The following is a 14,607-nucleotide window of genomic DNA, read 5'->3' as shown; positions in this document are numbered from 1 at the left end:
CACTACCATTGCCACCATCAATATTACAACCAGCACTACCAACACCACCACTACCACCACCACCATCATCAATACAACCACTACCATCACCACCAATGTCATAACCACCACTGCCACCGTAATCAATACCACCACTGCCATCACCGCCGCCGGCACGTGGAATAAGCCGCCCTACCTGCGGCACGCCCGCACGACTCGCAGCGCCTGGCTGGGGCTCACCGGACCGAGTCTCACCTGGAGGACTCGGGTCTACCCGTGCGGCGACTCGCACCTGGGCTGCCGACACTTGTGTGAGAGGCACCCCGCAGATTGGCGTCCGACCGTGGCACGCCAGACCGCGCCTCCGCGTCGCCTCCGCTCCTCGCGCCCGCACGAGTCCCGGCGGCGTCTTCGCCGTCGCCCGCACCGCGACCCGCGAGCTCGCCGCCCGCCCGCCCGGCTTGCCAACCGGGCGAACGCGACTCCGGCTTCGGGCGGGGCGCTCGCCCGCCGCCCACGCCGGCGTCGACACCGGCCGCACGCCCGTCGCGAACCCCCAACGAGCGTGGCCCTTCTGAGAGCCTGGCTGGCACTCAGCCACGCCTGGCTGATACACAGACACACCTGGCTGGTACACAGACACACCTGGCTGGTACACAGACACACCTGGCTGGTACACAGACACACCTGACTGGTACACAGACACACCTGGCTGATACACAGACACACCTGGCTGGTACACAGACACACCTGGCTGGTACACAGACACACCTGGCTGGTACACAGACACACCTGGCTGATACACAGACACACCTGGCTGGCACTCAGCCACACCTGGCCGATACACAGACACACCTGGCTGGTACACAGACACACCTGGCTGGTACACAGACACACCTGGCTGATACACAGACACACCTGGCTGGTATTCACCCACACCTGGCTGGTACACAGACACACCTGGCTGGTACACAGACACACCTGGCTGGTACACAGACACACCTGGCTGATACACAGACACACCTGGCTGGTATTCACCCACACCTGGCTGGTACACAGACACACCTGGCTGGTACACAGACACACCTGGCTGGTACACAGACACACCTGGCTGATACACAGACACACCTGGCTGGTATTCACCCACACCTGGCTGGTACACAGACACACCTGGCTGGTACACAGACACACCTGGCTGGCACTCAGCCACGCCTGGCCGATACACAGACACACCTGGCTGGTACTCACCCACACCTGGCTGGTACACAGACACACCTGGCTGGTACACAGACACACCTGGCTGGTACACAGACACACCTGGCTGGCACTCACCCACACCTGGCTGGTACACAGACACACCTGGCTGATACACAGACACACCTGGCTGGTACACAGGCACACCTGGCTGTCACTCAGTCACACCTGGCTGGTACACAGACACACCTGGCTGATACACAGACACACCTGTCTGATACACACCTGGAGGTACGTGCAGGTAACCCTGCGATAGTGAGACTAGCCCGGTGCCGACACCACGTGACGCAGCGCCTGCGAGTGGCCACGTGGTGCTTGCGGCTGCGGCCTCTCCTCCTCCTCCTGCTAAGGAGTTCGAGTTGGGAAGAGTCTCGCTGGCAGCGCTGCACTGCATGGCGGTCATGACGCTGCTGCTGCTGCTGCCTCTGTTGCCGATGATGATGCTGTCAGATAGCGACAAGGGCAGTGATGATGATGCTGTCAGATAGCGACAAGGGCAGTGATGATGATGCTGTCAGATAGCGACAAGGGCAGTGATGATGATGCTGTCAGATAGCGACAAGGGCAGTGATGATGCTGCTGTCAGATAGCGACAAGGGCAGTGATGATGATGCTGTCAGATAGCGACAAGGGCAGTGATGATGCTGCTGTCAGATAGCGACAAGGGCAGTGATGATGATGCTGTCAGATAGCGACAAGGGCAGTGATGATGATGCTGCTGATGATGATGATTCAACTGATGATGCCACTTAATGCTATCGCAGCTGATGATGATGATGATGATTGACAAACATGATTATTATATTCTTTGGGTCTTTCGGTAAAGCCACGTAGATAGAAAAAAAATATAAAAATAATAACAATATCATATAGCGGGAGAGCTGCTGAGGCAGGAAACATAAAAGTGATTCTTGCAGTCATGACAGTTTTAAGTCATTAATATTATGGTCATCGCAAAACATCCTAACGGCTCGGCATTGTACGAAATGCATAACGTAACCCAAGAGCTACAGTATTATTACTACCACTACTGCTTAACGCGGTGTTTGTTGTTGCTGTTGTTGTTGAAATTAAGAATGGTCACATTCTCCAGAAAGTGCGTCTATGAATCTGGAGACTACGGTAGAGAACGCACAGAGTTGGGGGTCTGCCACGCGTCCACACCCCACCCCCCACTCGGCTATTTGTAGCTCGAATAACAAACGTCGTAAACTCGAGACAACAGACCGTGCTCCTGGCCAGGTGAAGCTTCACTTTGTGCCCCAACTCCTTACAAGATCACCACCACCACCAATGTCGAGTCCAGTGAACGATCATTAACAAGCCCTCCACAGCGCCGGTGGTAGCCACCGCTCCACACACGCACCGAGTGAACAATTCACTATTCACTAGGCTCACTCCTCCTTCAGCCTGCCCGCCTTGATTCATCAATCAGTGGGATTGCGACACTAATTTGCATAATTGATTGGCCGATGCCTTGACGGCCACGTGACGCTGGGAAGCCACGCGCGTGGATGTCAATGATTGCCAATCGGGTTAATGAGTTAATTGCGAGAGCACGTGACGTGGACGCGTGTTTACAAGGCCATATTGGCACTTAACTATTATATTCATCACTCGCACGAGTGGGTGGAGGTTTATACATTGTGTCCGTGTGTGTGTCTGTGTTTGTGTCTGTGTGTGTGTCTCTGTGTGTGTCTGTGTGTGTGTATCCATGTGTGTGTATCCGTGTGTGTGTCTGTGTGTGTGTCTGTGTGTGTGTGTGTGTCCGTGTGTGTCTATCTGTGTGTGTGTGTCTGTGTGTGTGTCTGTGTGTGTGTCCGTGTGTGTGTCTGTGTGTGTGTCTGTGTGTGTGTCTGTGTGTCCGTGTGTGTGTCTGTGTGTGTGTCTGTGTGTGTGTCCGTGTCTGTGTGTGTCCATGTGTGTCTATCTGTGTGTGTGTGTGTCAAAGTAGGGAGCGGTGGTGTAGTGGTTAGCGCTACGCTGCGCTACGAACCCGGCGACCCGAGTTCGAATCCCGCTCACGGCCAACACCAGTGACGATTATCTGAACCGGTCCCGGGCCTCCCCTAGGTCGACTCAGCCTCAAATGAGTAACTGGTGCGGTGTGTAAACATCGCCACGGGGGAGACAAAGGTGGTCGGGCGTGGTGCTGGACACCCACCCCCTCGTGTACTGTTCCAGCCTTTACAGGTGCTACTCGCTAGCAGCACTTGCCCCTACAGTCTGTTAAGGCTATATGGGGGATCTTTGTCTTTTTCTCTGTGTGTGGGTGTGTGGGTGGGTGTGTCTGTCTGTGTGGGTGTGTGTGTGTGGGTGTGTGTGTGTGGGTGTGTGGGTAGGTGTATGTGTGTGTGTGGGTGTCTGTGGGTGTGTGTGGATCGACACTTTGTGGTGCCGCCGCAGCGGAGCCGCTCCAGCGGAACCGCGCCCACTGCCGCGGCGCCATCACCTATGCCGCGGATTTCCCGCCACTCTCCCGGAGCCGGTGCCTTCTCAGACGTCCGCGTTTTGGCCCCTGCACAGTCGTGAGGCCGCTGCAGCAGGGCCGCTCTGCCGAGGTCGTGCCCACCGCCGCAAAGCCGCCACCGGGGGATGTCGACGCCGACGCTGCGCACCCTCACCACCCCCCCCCCCCACACGAACGTACACACGCCCCACGTAGAGCCAGGAAGGGAGGTCACCCGGCTGATAGGTTTTTGTCCAGAAGTCCCTAGTGGGATCGAACTTCATGGTTTCCTGCGGGCGGGAAATTGGGCGATCTTCCCCCTGTAACTGACATGCACTGCGGCGCCGCGACCTGATATTAAAGTTGCATGGTCGCGGCAAGGGCCATCGAACCACCGCGAGTGGAGCCTCACACACACACGCACGGGTCAGTGGACTGGTAGCGGGAGAACAGAGAGCGGACGTCGGTGAGATCACTGCGGCGACGTCACCTGAGCTGGGATCCGGGCATCGAAAGGGCGGGAGAATCCGAGCCCCTGATTGGACGGGAGGCCAAGGGTCGGAAAGAGCAAAAAATTCCTTTGTTGTAGGTAGGATAAAAGGAGGGGGGTTGGGGTAGCAGGGGGGTTCTTCTTGTTCAAGATCATCGCGGTCCCGGGAGCAGGAGAGTCAGCCATCCGAGACGTCCGTGAGACGTACTCCAGCATCAGCAGGCTCGCCGCCTCATTCCCTTACAGCGGTCAGTACATCGGGGAGAAGTAAGTACGAGCGAGAGAGGAGTAAGTTTAGGCGTTTTAAATCCAGGATAGAGAGCGGGGCGATCGGTAGGGGAAATCGACTCGAAGACCTCCGAGGGATAGATTAGCGTCCACTGACCATACCATCACAGGTAAATAAAATTCGCTAGTGGGGGGATAAAACTGTGTTGCGTGGTCTTTTGGCAGTGTGAAGTGGAGGGCAGTGTGCGCTGGGTGTCTACGTGTATGCGCGGCTGTGCACCTCGAGACGAAGCATGGGGTGCTTACGTGCCCGCACGATTGCTCACAATAGTGCTTAGCGATCGCGTACCTGGGTGGCTGGGCCGCGGTCACGCACCCGCACAAATGTCTGATCGCGAGGTAGCTAATTAAAGCGCCGAGCGCGCGTGTATTCGCGCGACTGTTTGAGCGGGACCTTTAACTCAGAGCCAAGCGAGCGTCCCCAATCAGCGGCGCACGCACGGCAGAAACCCCGCCCGCCCGTCCCCCAGCTCCAACCCCCTCGCGTGCGATTGGTTTGTTTACGGGCGGAGGGTAGGGGCGTGGTTGTTATTGTCGGCACACGTGGAGCGCGGGTGGGAGGGAAACACGCGCCGCGCCTGTTTGTTTACGGGCGGTACGGAGATTTACTGGCGAGCGCACTTACAGCCCCACCCCGCCGTTGCACAGTGTAGCGCATCGCAAGCACGAAGCGTACGAGCCGCTAATTAAACTACGCAAACGCGGTCGACATCCCAGGCAGAGGTACAGGGGGGCGAGAGGTTAGGGGTCGTTAGTCTGGACCTGACAGAGCAGCCGGGGGGTAGCGGTGTGAGTGGAACGGGGGAGTCGGTGGGCACCGGCCCCGACAATTCAGTGATGGCGGGGGACGGTAGCCCCCACATGTCTCTGACACGGCCATTATGAACCCACTGAGAGAGAGAGAGACACCCAGACCCAGGACTTGAACCTAGGGTGTCAGTGTCTCTGACACGGGCATTATGAACCCACTGAGAGAGACACCCAGACCCAGGGCTTGAACCCAGGGTCTCAGTGTCTCTGACACGGCCACTGTGAACCCCCTGAGAGAGAGACACCCAGACCCAGGGCTTGAATCCAGGGTCTCAGTGTCTCTGACACGGCCACTGTGAACCCCCTGAGAGAGAGACACCCAGACCTAGGGCTTGAACCCAGGGTGTCAGTGTCTCTGACACGGCCATTATGAACCCACTGAGAGAGAGAGACACCCAGACCCAGGGCTTGAACCCAGGGTGTCAGTGTCTCTGACACGTCCATTATTAACCCACTGTGAGACACCCAGACCCAGGGCTTGAACCCAGGGTGTCAGTGTCTCTGACACGGCCATTATGAACCCACTGAGAGAGACACCCAGACCCAGGGCTTGAACCCAGGGTCTCAGTGTCTCTGACACGGCCATTATGAACCCACTGAGAGAGAGAGACACCCAGACCCAGGGCTTGAACCCAGGGACTCAGTGTCTCTGACACGGCCATTATGAACCCACTGAGAGAGAGAGACACCCAGGGCTTGAACCCAGGGTCCCAGTGTCTCTGACACGGCCATTATGAATCCACTGAGAGAGAGAGACACCCAGACCCAGGGCTTGAACCCAGGGTGCCAGGGTCTCAGTGTCTCTGATACGGCCATTATGAACCCACTGAGAGAGAGAGACACCCAGACCCAAGGCTTGAACCCAGGGTCTCAGTGTCTCTGACACGGCCATTATGAACTCACTGAGAGAGAGACACCCAGACCCAGGGCTTGAACCCAGGTTGTCAGTGTCTCTGACACGGCCATTTTGAACCCACTGAGAGAGAGACACCCAGACCCAGGGCTTGAACCCAGGGTGTCAGTGTCTCTGACACGGCCATTATGAACCCACTGAGAGAGAGAGAGACACCCAGACCCAGGGCTTGAACCCAGGGTGTCAGTGTCTCTGACACGGCCATTATGAACCCACTGACATGTATTTATTGGAGATGTTTACATCTCTCATCAATGAGCTCCCAAAGTGAAAACACCAAAAACTCCCTCACAACAACAACGCTTTTTATGGGTTTTGTTTTACTCATCCCAACACACACACGCCTGTCTCTGTGTGTGTGTCTGTCTGTATCGGTGTGTGTCTGTCTCTGCGTGTGTCTGTGTGTGTCTGTGTCTCTGCGTGTGTCTATGTGTCTGTCTGTGTCTGTTTCGGTGTGTGTCTGTATCGGTATGTGTCTGTGTCTCTGCGTGGGTCTGTGTGTCTATTGGTGTGTGCGTGTGTGTCTATGTGTCTCTGCGTGATTGTGTGTCTGTGTGTGTCTGTCTCGAGCGGAGCGCCGGGTGGCTAAAGCACAGCAAGTTAGCACAGTAGGGGGCACAGGTGGTGCACCAGCCAGTCATCTCAGTCAGTCGACCCGTGGTACCTGGGTCTGCCCCGTGACCTCCTGCCCGCGGGCGTTCGACACTTCACTTGGCCTCAAGGTGCACATGGCCTGGCACAAGGGTCATGGTGACGTCACCGCCACTTAGTGGCGAATGGCGGTTGTTGTTGTGTGTGACTGTGTGTGTGTGTCTGTATCGGTGTGTGTCTGTGTCTCTGCATGTATCTGTGTGTGTGTCTGTATCGGTGTGTGCGTGTGTGTCTATGTGCCTCTGCGTGTTTTTGTGTCTCTGCGTGCGTGTCTATGTGTGTCTGTCTCTACGTGTGTGTCTATGTGTCTCTGTGTGTGTCTGTGTGTCTGTCTCTGCGTGTGTGTCTATGTGGTTGCGTGTGTGTCTATGTCTCTACGTGTGTGTCTATGTGTCTCTGTGTGTGTCTATGTGTCTGCGTGTGTGTGTCTATGTGTCTGCGTGTGTGTTTATGTGTCTGCGGGTGTCTGCGTCTCTGCGTGTGTGTCTGCGTGTGTCTGTCTCTGCGTATGTGTGTCTGTCTCTGCGTGTGTATGTCTATGTGTCTCTGCGTGTGTGTCTGTCTCTGCGAGTGTGTGTCTATGTGTCTCTGTGTGTGTGTCTGTCTCTGCGTGTGTATGTCTGTGTCTCTGCATGTGTGTGTCTGTCTCTGCGCACGTGTGTGTCTGTGTCTGTGTGACTGCCAAGTTGTCCTTATTTTTGTTGCCTTCTGATACGCCCAGCAGAGAACCTCGCTGCACACACTCACCGTGCCGCACACAGACAAAGATCCCCCGTGTAGCCTTAACAGACTGTAGGGGCAAGTGCTGTTAACGAGCTCCTATAAGGCCGGCATGGTACACGAGGGGGTGGGTAGCCAGCACCACGCCCGGCGGCCTTTGTCTCCCTAGTGGCGATGTTTACATGCCGCACCAGGTATTCATTTGAGGCGGAGTCGACCTAGGGGAGGCCCTGGACCGGTTCAGAGAATCGTCACCGGTGTTGGATGTGAGTGGGAATCGAACTTGGGTCGCCAGGATCGTGGTGCAGCGTAGCGCTAACCGCTACCCTTCAGCTCTCCACACACGTCGTCGGTCACACACACAACCGCAGAGGAGGGCAAGAAGGATCCGAAGCGTGCGACACTCAGAACCACAAGTGGCAGAGGCTCGGCCGAGAGAGTGGAGAGAGAGAGTGGAGAGAGTGGAGAGAGAGAGAGTGGAGAGAGAGAGTGGAGAGAGACAGTGGAGAGAGAGAGTGGAGAGAGAGAGTGGAGAGAGAGTGGAGAAAGAGAGTGGGGAGAGAGAGAGTGGAGAGAGAGAGAGTGGAGAGAGAGAGAGTGGAGAGAGAGAGAGAGTGGAGAGAGAGAGTGGAGAGAGAGAGTGGAGAGAGACAGTGGAGAGAGAGAGTGGAGAGAGAGAGTGGAGAGAGAGTGGAGAAAGAGAGTGGGGAGAGAGAGAGTGGAGAGAGAGAGTGGAGAGAGAGAGAGTGGAGAGAGAGAGAGAGTGGAGAGAGAGAGTGGAGAGAGAGAGTGGAGAGAGAGTGGAGAGAGAGAGAGTGGAGAGAGAGAGTGGAGAGAGAGAGTGGAGAGAGAGTGGAGAGAGAGTGGAGAGAGAGTGGAGAGTGTGAGAGTGGAGAGAGAGAGAGTGGAGAGAGACTTTTCAGGACTTTATTTCCACTGAAACATTAACAGAAACATTACCGGAAAAAACACCTAAACTGAAAATCAATAAAACATCAAACTCTTAACAGCTGTATGTGTACTCTTTGGTTCTATTCGGTAAAGTCACCACGTAGGTAAAAAATAAAACAACAAAAATCACGACGTTTTCGGCCACAACACAAGTAGCCTTCTTCAGGCGAAGGAACAGAACTGAAATACAAATGGCACCGGGATAGAGGCCGTGGAAACGAGGCGGTGCACGAACATCTCCGTGTGCAGCAAAGTTGTTCAAGGGTTTTTCAATTTGATAAACAATCAAATGTTCTGACATCAGAATGCGATGTGAACAAAATATATTTTTCTCCCGTGCATTTTCAAAAACGAAATGGCGTCGACATGTCAAAAAACCTGAATGAGTTTTTTTTTTCTTCAAGGATTCTGTTGTCGATTTACATTAAAGTGTAATGACAGGGTGACACCTGCTGACATCACAGGGTGACACCTGCTGACATCACAGGGTGCCACCTGCTGACAGGGTGACACCTGCTGACATCACAGGGTGACACCTGCTGACATCACAGGGTGACACCTGTTGACATGACAGGGTGACACCTGCTGACATGACAGGGTGACACCTGCTGACATCACAGGGTGACACCTGGTGACATCACAGGGTGACACCTGCTGACATGACAGGGTGACACCTGCTGACATGACAGGGTGACACCTGCTGACATGACAGGGTGACACCTGGTGACATCACAGGGTGACACCCGCTGACATGACAGGGTGACACCTGCTGACATGACAGGGTGACACCTGCTGACATCACAGGGTGACACCTGCTGACATCACAGGGTGACACCTGCTGACATGACAGGGTGACACCCGCTGGCCTGGCAAGGGCTTCACGGGTACAGCCACAGAGGTAAGAACCAATCAGGGAAGGAGGCGCATCTGGGGCAAAGGCAACAGGTGGGGCTAGCCGAGTTACTCCGGTCACCTGCTCCAAGGTTCCACGAGAGGGCATGGCTGGAGGCGGGGCCTAGCCATGCCTCTGGCCACGCCCTCTTGTGTAACCTGCTGGAAGGTTCCACGAGAGGGCGTGGCCGGAGGCGGGGCCTAGCCACGCCTTCGGCCGCGCCCTCTCGTGTAACCTGCTGGAAGGTCACGCCTAGGGGTATATATGGGGGAGCAGACCCGGAGCTCGGGGCTCGTGCGTGGGGTCCCGGGTCCTGGCGTGTCGCCGTTCGCCGACATCTCTCTCCGTCGCCGTCACGCCGCCAGCCGGAATCGCGGCCAAGAAGAGCCGGCACAGTGACGAGACGTTAACGTGGAAAGTCATTTCGTGAGACGTGCGTAGCGAGCGAGGTAGCGGCGCGTGGTCTGGTGAGAAGGAGCGAACGAGGACACGTGCGGAGCGATGAGTCAAATGAGAGAGGCGCGACGTGAAGTCAGGGGTGGTCCCCCCCCCCCCACGAGGGAAAAAGGAAAGGGGGCGGATGGCTGAGTGGAGAGCGTGCGGTAACGTGAACGTGGAGAGTGAGTGGCCGGACAATTTGCTGTTTGAACGCCGCAATGGACGTGAGGTTCAGAGTGAACGCTAAGTGAGGGCTCGTGGGTAGAACATCGTCAGTGGTCTGACGAACGCCGCTGCAATGGACACATGCGCTACGGGTACATGTCGCTTTTGGGCAGGTACAGTACATGGCGACCACCTGCCGGGTCATGGGGAAGGAGCCGGGTTACGCCGAGAGGTCCTGGAAAAGGCGGCTGGGAGGCGGTGTCGCGGCAGAGGCTGGGCACATTCTCAGAGGATTCGCATCGCTGAGGATGTTGTAGGCGAGCTGACACGCCACCTCCCGTGCTCCCTCCTCGCTGGAGCTCAGAAATGCAGGGAAGATGCCGGCGCCTTCTCCCATCCCGGGAACCGAGACCTTATAGAGGAGGCCTACGGGTATCCCGGGCTCCGAGTAAGCGTGCAGCTCGAAGATTGGGTAGCTGATACCGGCGGTCCGGCACAGCATCCACAGCCGCACCTCCCACGACAGCATGGCCGCCTCCGGCAGCGCCTCGAGAGCAATGGGCATGGGCCGCAGGTGGAGAGGTACCCACCACAGCCGCGTCCGTGCCCCCCAGCCCTCAAACAGGCTGTGTGCGGCTTTGCCGGTGCCCGTGCACTCCGGCTCCGGCAGGTCTGGCACCGCCGCCTCCTTCTCCTCCTCGTGTTCCGTTGTCGCAGCCGCAGCCACCGTGTCCCACTCCGGGATGGCCCAGTCCACCTTGATGGTCCGGCCCCATAGCTGGAAGTTGATTCGGCGACAGACGCTCATCTTGACGTCCACCACGCCCTCCGTGGCACCGCTCATCGCCATCATCACCTCCGCTCGCTTCTTGTTCTTTGGCAGCCCCCCAATGAAGAGGCGGCGATTGTCCACGCTGATGCAGACTGCAATGCGGCGTCCGGGACGGATCGCTAATTTGTCGAGTTTCTTGACGGCATCCGTGGCTTGGGCGAGCGTCGCGTAGGTAGCGAACGCGTAGCCGCGGGTCTCTCCGCCGTGCCCCGTCACGAGGCGGAGCTGGTAGAGCTTCCCCACCGTCTCCAGCACGGGCACCAGCTCGTCCTCGTAGAGGTCGCGCGGGATCCTCCCCAGAAACACCTCGCAGCCACGGGCGGGAGGGGGCCCCTGCCAGTCGGGCGGCGGTCCGAACTTCCTCTGTCCGTTCTCCTGGACGACGCTGTACCCCGTGCGCAACATGCGGTCCAGCAAGACCTTCATACAGGCCATGCCGAGCACCGGTGGTTTGGCTGCTACGGTGGTGCTGGGGCGGCAGCTTGGGGCCCGGTGGAGCCCTTGACGCTTCGCGCGGTCGCCTCGTGCCGACAAAGCCACAGGGGGAATCAACTCCTGAAGAGCCAAATCCCCGGCAGGAACTCGCTCGGGCCCGAACCTACAGGGGATAGGAAGAGAGGGAGAGGGAGAGAGTGGAGACAGAGATGGATGGAGAGAGAGAGACGCGTTTAAGCAGAGCTACCTATATAAACTCATAATAAAGGTTTTTGGGTTAGATCGCGTTATTTATAAATGTGTCGTAACCCTTCACCACCCGACACGGCCAATCAGCAAAAAAAAGTGTCACGTTGACAAAAGACAAATAATTCACGTTAAAACCATCTTTTTGGTTTAGATATGTGGATGACACTTTGGTTGTCTGGCCACATGGTAAAGATACGCTTAATGATTTTCTAAATCATCTCAATGCACAAACCCCGGCCATCCAGTTCACCATGGAAATGGAGGTGAATAACACACTCCCATTCCTAGATATTTTGCTTGGACATGGCCTAAACGGTAAAATAACACACAGCGTTTACAGAAAGCAAACGCACACTGATGCCTATCTGAATGCAGATTCGCATCATCATCCAGCTCAGAAATCCTCTCTTATCAAGATGCTCATACATCGGGCTAAAACAGTGTCAGATGGTGAGAGTCTAGTGAGAGAGATCAAACACGTTAAAGACGCACTACGACAGAATGGCTACAATAATGCTCAAATTAACAGAGCACTGAATGCCAAATCACGGTCGCAAAGCAATACTGCTGAAAGCGATCAGATTGTTAAAACAATAAAAATTCCATATATCTCAGGAGTAACTGACAGATTAGCCCGTGTTTTGCAAAAGCAAAACATTACAGTAAGATTTGGTACAGTACACAAAATTCAAAAACTAGTATCTTGCACTAAAGACGCATTACCTAAATTATCAACAGAAGGTGTATATCGGATTAATTGTTTATGTGGCAGATGCTATATTGGACAGACGGGACGTAACATCAGTGTAAGACTAAAAAAACATCAGAGAGATATAAATTATCTCAAACACAACTGTCGGCAGTGGCAGAACATGCTTGTAAACAAGGACACTTAATTGATTTTGACAATGTTGCAGTGTTGTGTAAAACTAATTATTACTGGCAAAGACTAATTAGAGAATCCATTGAAATTGAGAGGAATAAGAATAACTTTAATCACTCTGACAGCTACAGGCTTAGTGCGGCCTGGAAGCGTATTATTAAATAATACACATTACATTTTGATTTAAAGCTTTCGTGACTGCAGTGATTCATGTTCTTGGCTCTTTCGGTGGAGTCACGTTGGGGGGGAAGCAATAAAATAATAGAATATCTATGTTTGTTGTTTTGTTGTTTCCCTTCAGCGTCACTTTGCCGAGGAAGCTAAGAACATGAATGCACATTACAATTCCTTATAGGGGAAACACAAACTAATTAACGGATTACTAACATAGCATATAATCACTAACACACATTACAACTAATTACTAATCTACCACTTATTACTAATCATTACCAATGACTGATTACTAATCGATTATATAATTACAATACCCCCCTCCGCCTCTAATCACTGCACCTGATATGAGTTAAGTGATGACGTCACCCTGCTGCTCTATATAAAACCGGGAGCAAGCGAGGGCTTTACCATTCTGGCGAATTGCCCGATGATGCTGGATGTATTTACCAGCGAAACGTCACAGTACTACTCAAACTGTAAATGTTGTGGATTCACTCTTCAACACACCGGTGGGCTAAAGTAGTGAATTATTTGTCTTTTGTCAACGTGACTTTTTTTGCTGATTGGCCGTGTCGGGTGGTGGAGGGTTACGACACATTTATAAATAACGCGATCTAACCCAAAAACCTTTATTATGAACTATTCATTCTAAATCATTGAGCAAATTCTAAACATTACGCTACAAATAATAGATCACGGAGTTTCGATGGCAACACAAGCAATCGTCATCAGGTGGGACAAGCACAGCTGCAATAAGAGGAATCTGCTGGAGTAGGCGCCTACTACTTCAGCAGTTTCTCTTGCTGTGGTTGTCCCACCTGATGACGATTGCTTGTGTTGTGATCTCAACGCCGTGACCTGTTATGTTTCTACCCACGAGGTGACTTTACCGAAAGAACTCAAGAGTGTGGAATCCTGCGGTCACGAAAGCTTCGAATCAAGATTACCTACAAACTACACAACTGAGATGACGCATCAATCATCGCCCCCTACTGACAGGCTCTTGTCCACATGCAGGACGGTGCAGGGCCACCACCTTGTGCCACACAGGGGCAGCTGCTACTTGGGGATGCTCTTCGAGTGTTTCAGACGAGGTACGACACAAAACTCCGAGTTGCCGAGGCGATAAAGCAAGCACCGTGTAAATGCAATAATAACATAGTGAATGCTTGGGGGCTTATTGTCTCTCGCTCCTGGTTAAAGATCTACCCAACAGACAGGTCCACAAAGACTGGCCGCTCTTACTCTGCAGGTTGAACCTAGGAGCTGAGTGTCCAACTTCACGTTCTTGTCATTAAAGGCCTGTGACAAAGGTGCATGTATTGGAGCGACATCATGTCAAGCTTACACATCTACCGGGTCTCCACTTGACTTTGTATTGTCTCGGAGGAAGTCCACCCACACCTCCACTTCCACAAACTGCTGGGAGTTGCCTCGCTCTGCCTCACAGTCAGAATTCTCCTCCTGCTTTACGTTGCCTCCATCGATGTGAAGGTCCCATTTTGGAGTTGAATCTTCATCTTCACATTTTACCTTCACTTCTTTGCTCTTCACCATCACTTCTTCAGATTTCACCATCACCTCTTCACATTTCACCTCGATACCTTTAAAAGTGTCCAAGCTGGGATTTTCTTCCGGTTCGTGTTTCATGAGGGGTGGGCACATTGCGGCACTTTGACTTTCACAAGCTGATTTCAGACTCCACTCCTTGTGGATCTTCTGATGCTTCTGTGTTCTCTGGTGTACTTGAAGATTTGATGAATGTGCAAATACCTTCCCGCACACACTGCACTTGAAGGGTTTCTCTCCCGTGTGTACTCTGGTGTGTTTTAAGAGCAGATGACTGTGAAAATGCCTTCCCACACACACTGCACATGAAGGGTTTCTCTCCCGTGTGTGTTCTCTGGTGTGATTTAAGACCAGATGACTGTGAAAATGCCTTCCCACACACACTGCACTTGAAGGGTTTCTCTCCCGTGTGTGTTCTCTGGTGTGTTTTAAGAGCAAATGAATCTGAAAATGCCTTCCCAC

The 14,607-nt window shown here is 53.9% G+C and overlaps 1 protein-coding gene across 1 annotated transcript; it reads right to left on the bottom strand.

Moving 5' to 3' along the window:
* Positions 1-9,343: 9,343 nt before the first annotated feature.
* Positions 9,344-14,252, bottom strand: LOC142911134 (uncharacterized). The gene is made up of 2 exons (XM_076060214.1): positions 13,822-14,252; positions 9,344-11,430 (listed from the first exon to the last, which is right to left on the bottom strand). Exon 2 carries the CDS (start codon positions 11,265-11,267, stop codon positions 10,221-10,223), a length of 1,047 nt encoding a protein of 348 aa, XP_075916329.1. The 5' UTR covers positions 11,268-11,430; positions 13,822-14,252; the 3' UTR covers positions 9,344-10,220.
* Between the last annotated feature and the right edge of the window lie 355 nt (positions 14,253-14,607).

This window comes from Petromyzon marinus, unplaced genomic scaffold, assembly GCF_048934315.1.
Source record: "Petromyzon marinus isolate PM22_M1 ecotype Great Lakes invasive population unplaced genomic scaffold, UKy_Petmar_22M1.pri1.0 PM_G_Scaffold_17, whole genome shotgun sequence".
NCBI lineage: Eukaryota > Metazoa > Chordata > Hyperoartia > Petromyzontiformes > Petromyzontidae > Petromyzon > Petromyzon marinus.
The sequence above is the reverse complement of the archived record's forward strand: the minus strand, read 5'-3'. Positions and strand labels throughout refer to the sequence as shown.

What these genes read in the sequence shown, in the direction of transcription:
- LOC142911134 (XM_076060214.1), bottom strand. Translation starts at nt 11,267, where the DNA reads ATGGCCTGTATGAAGGTCTTGCTGGACCGCATGTTGCGCACGGGGTAC.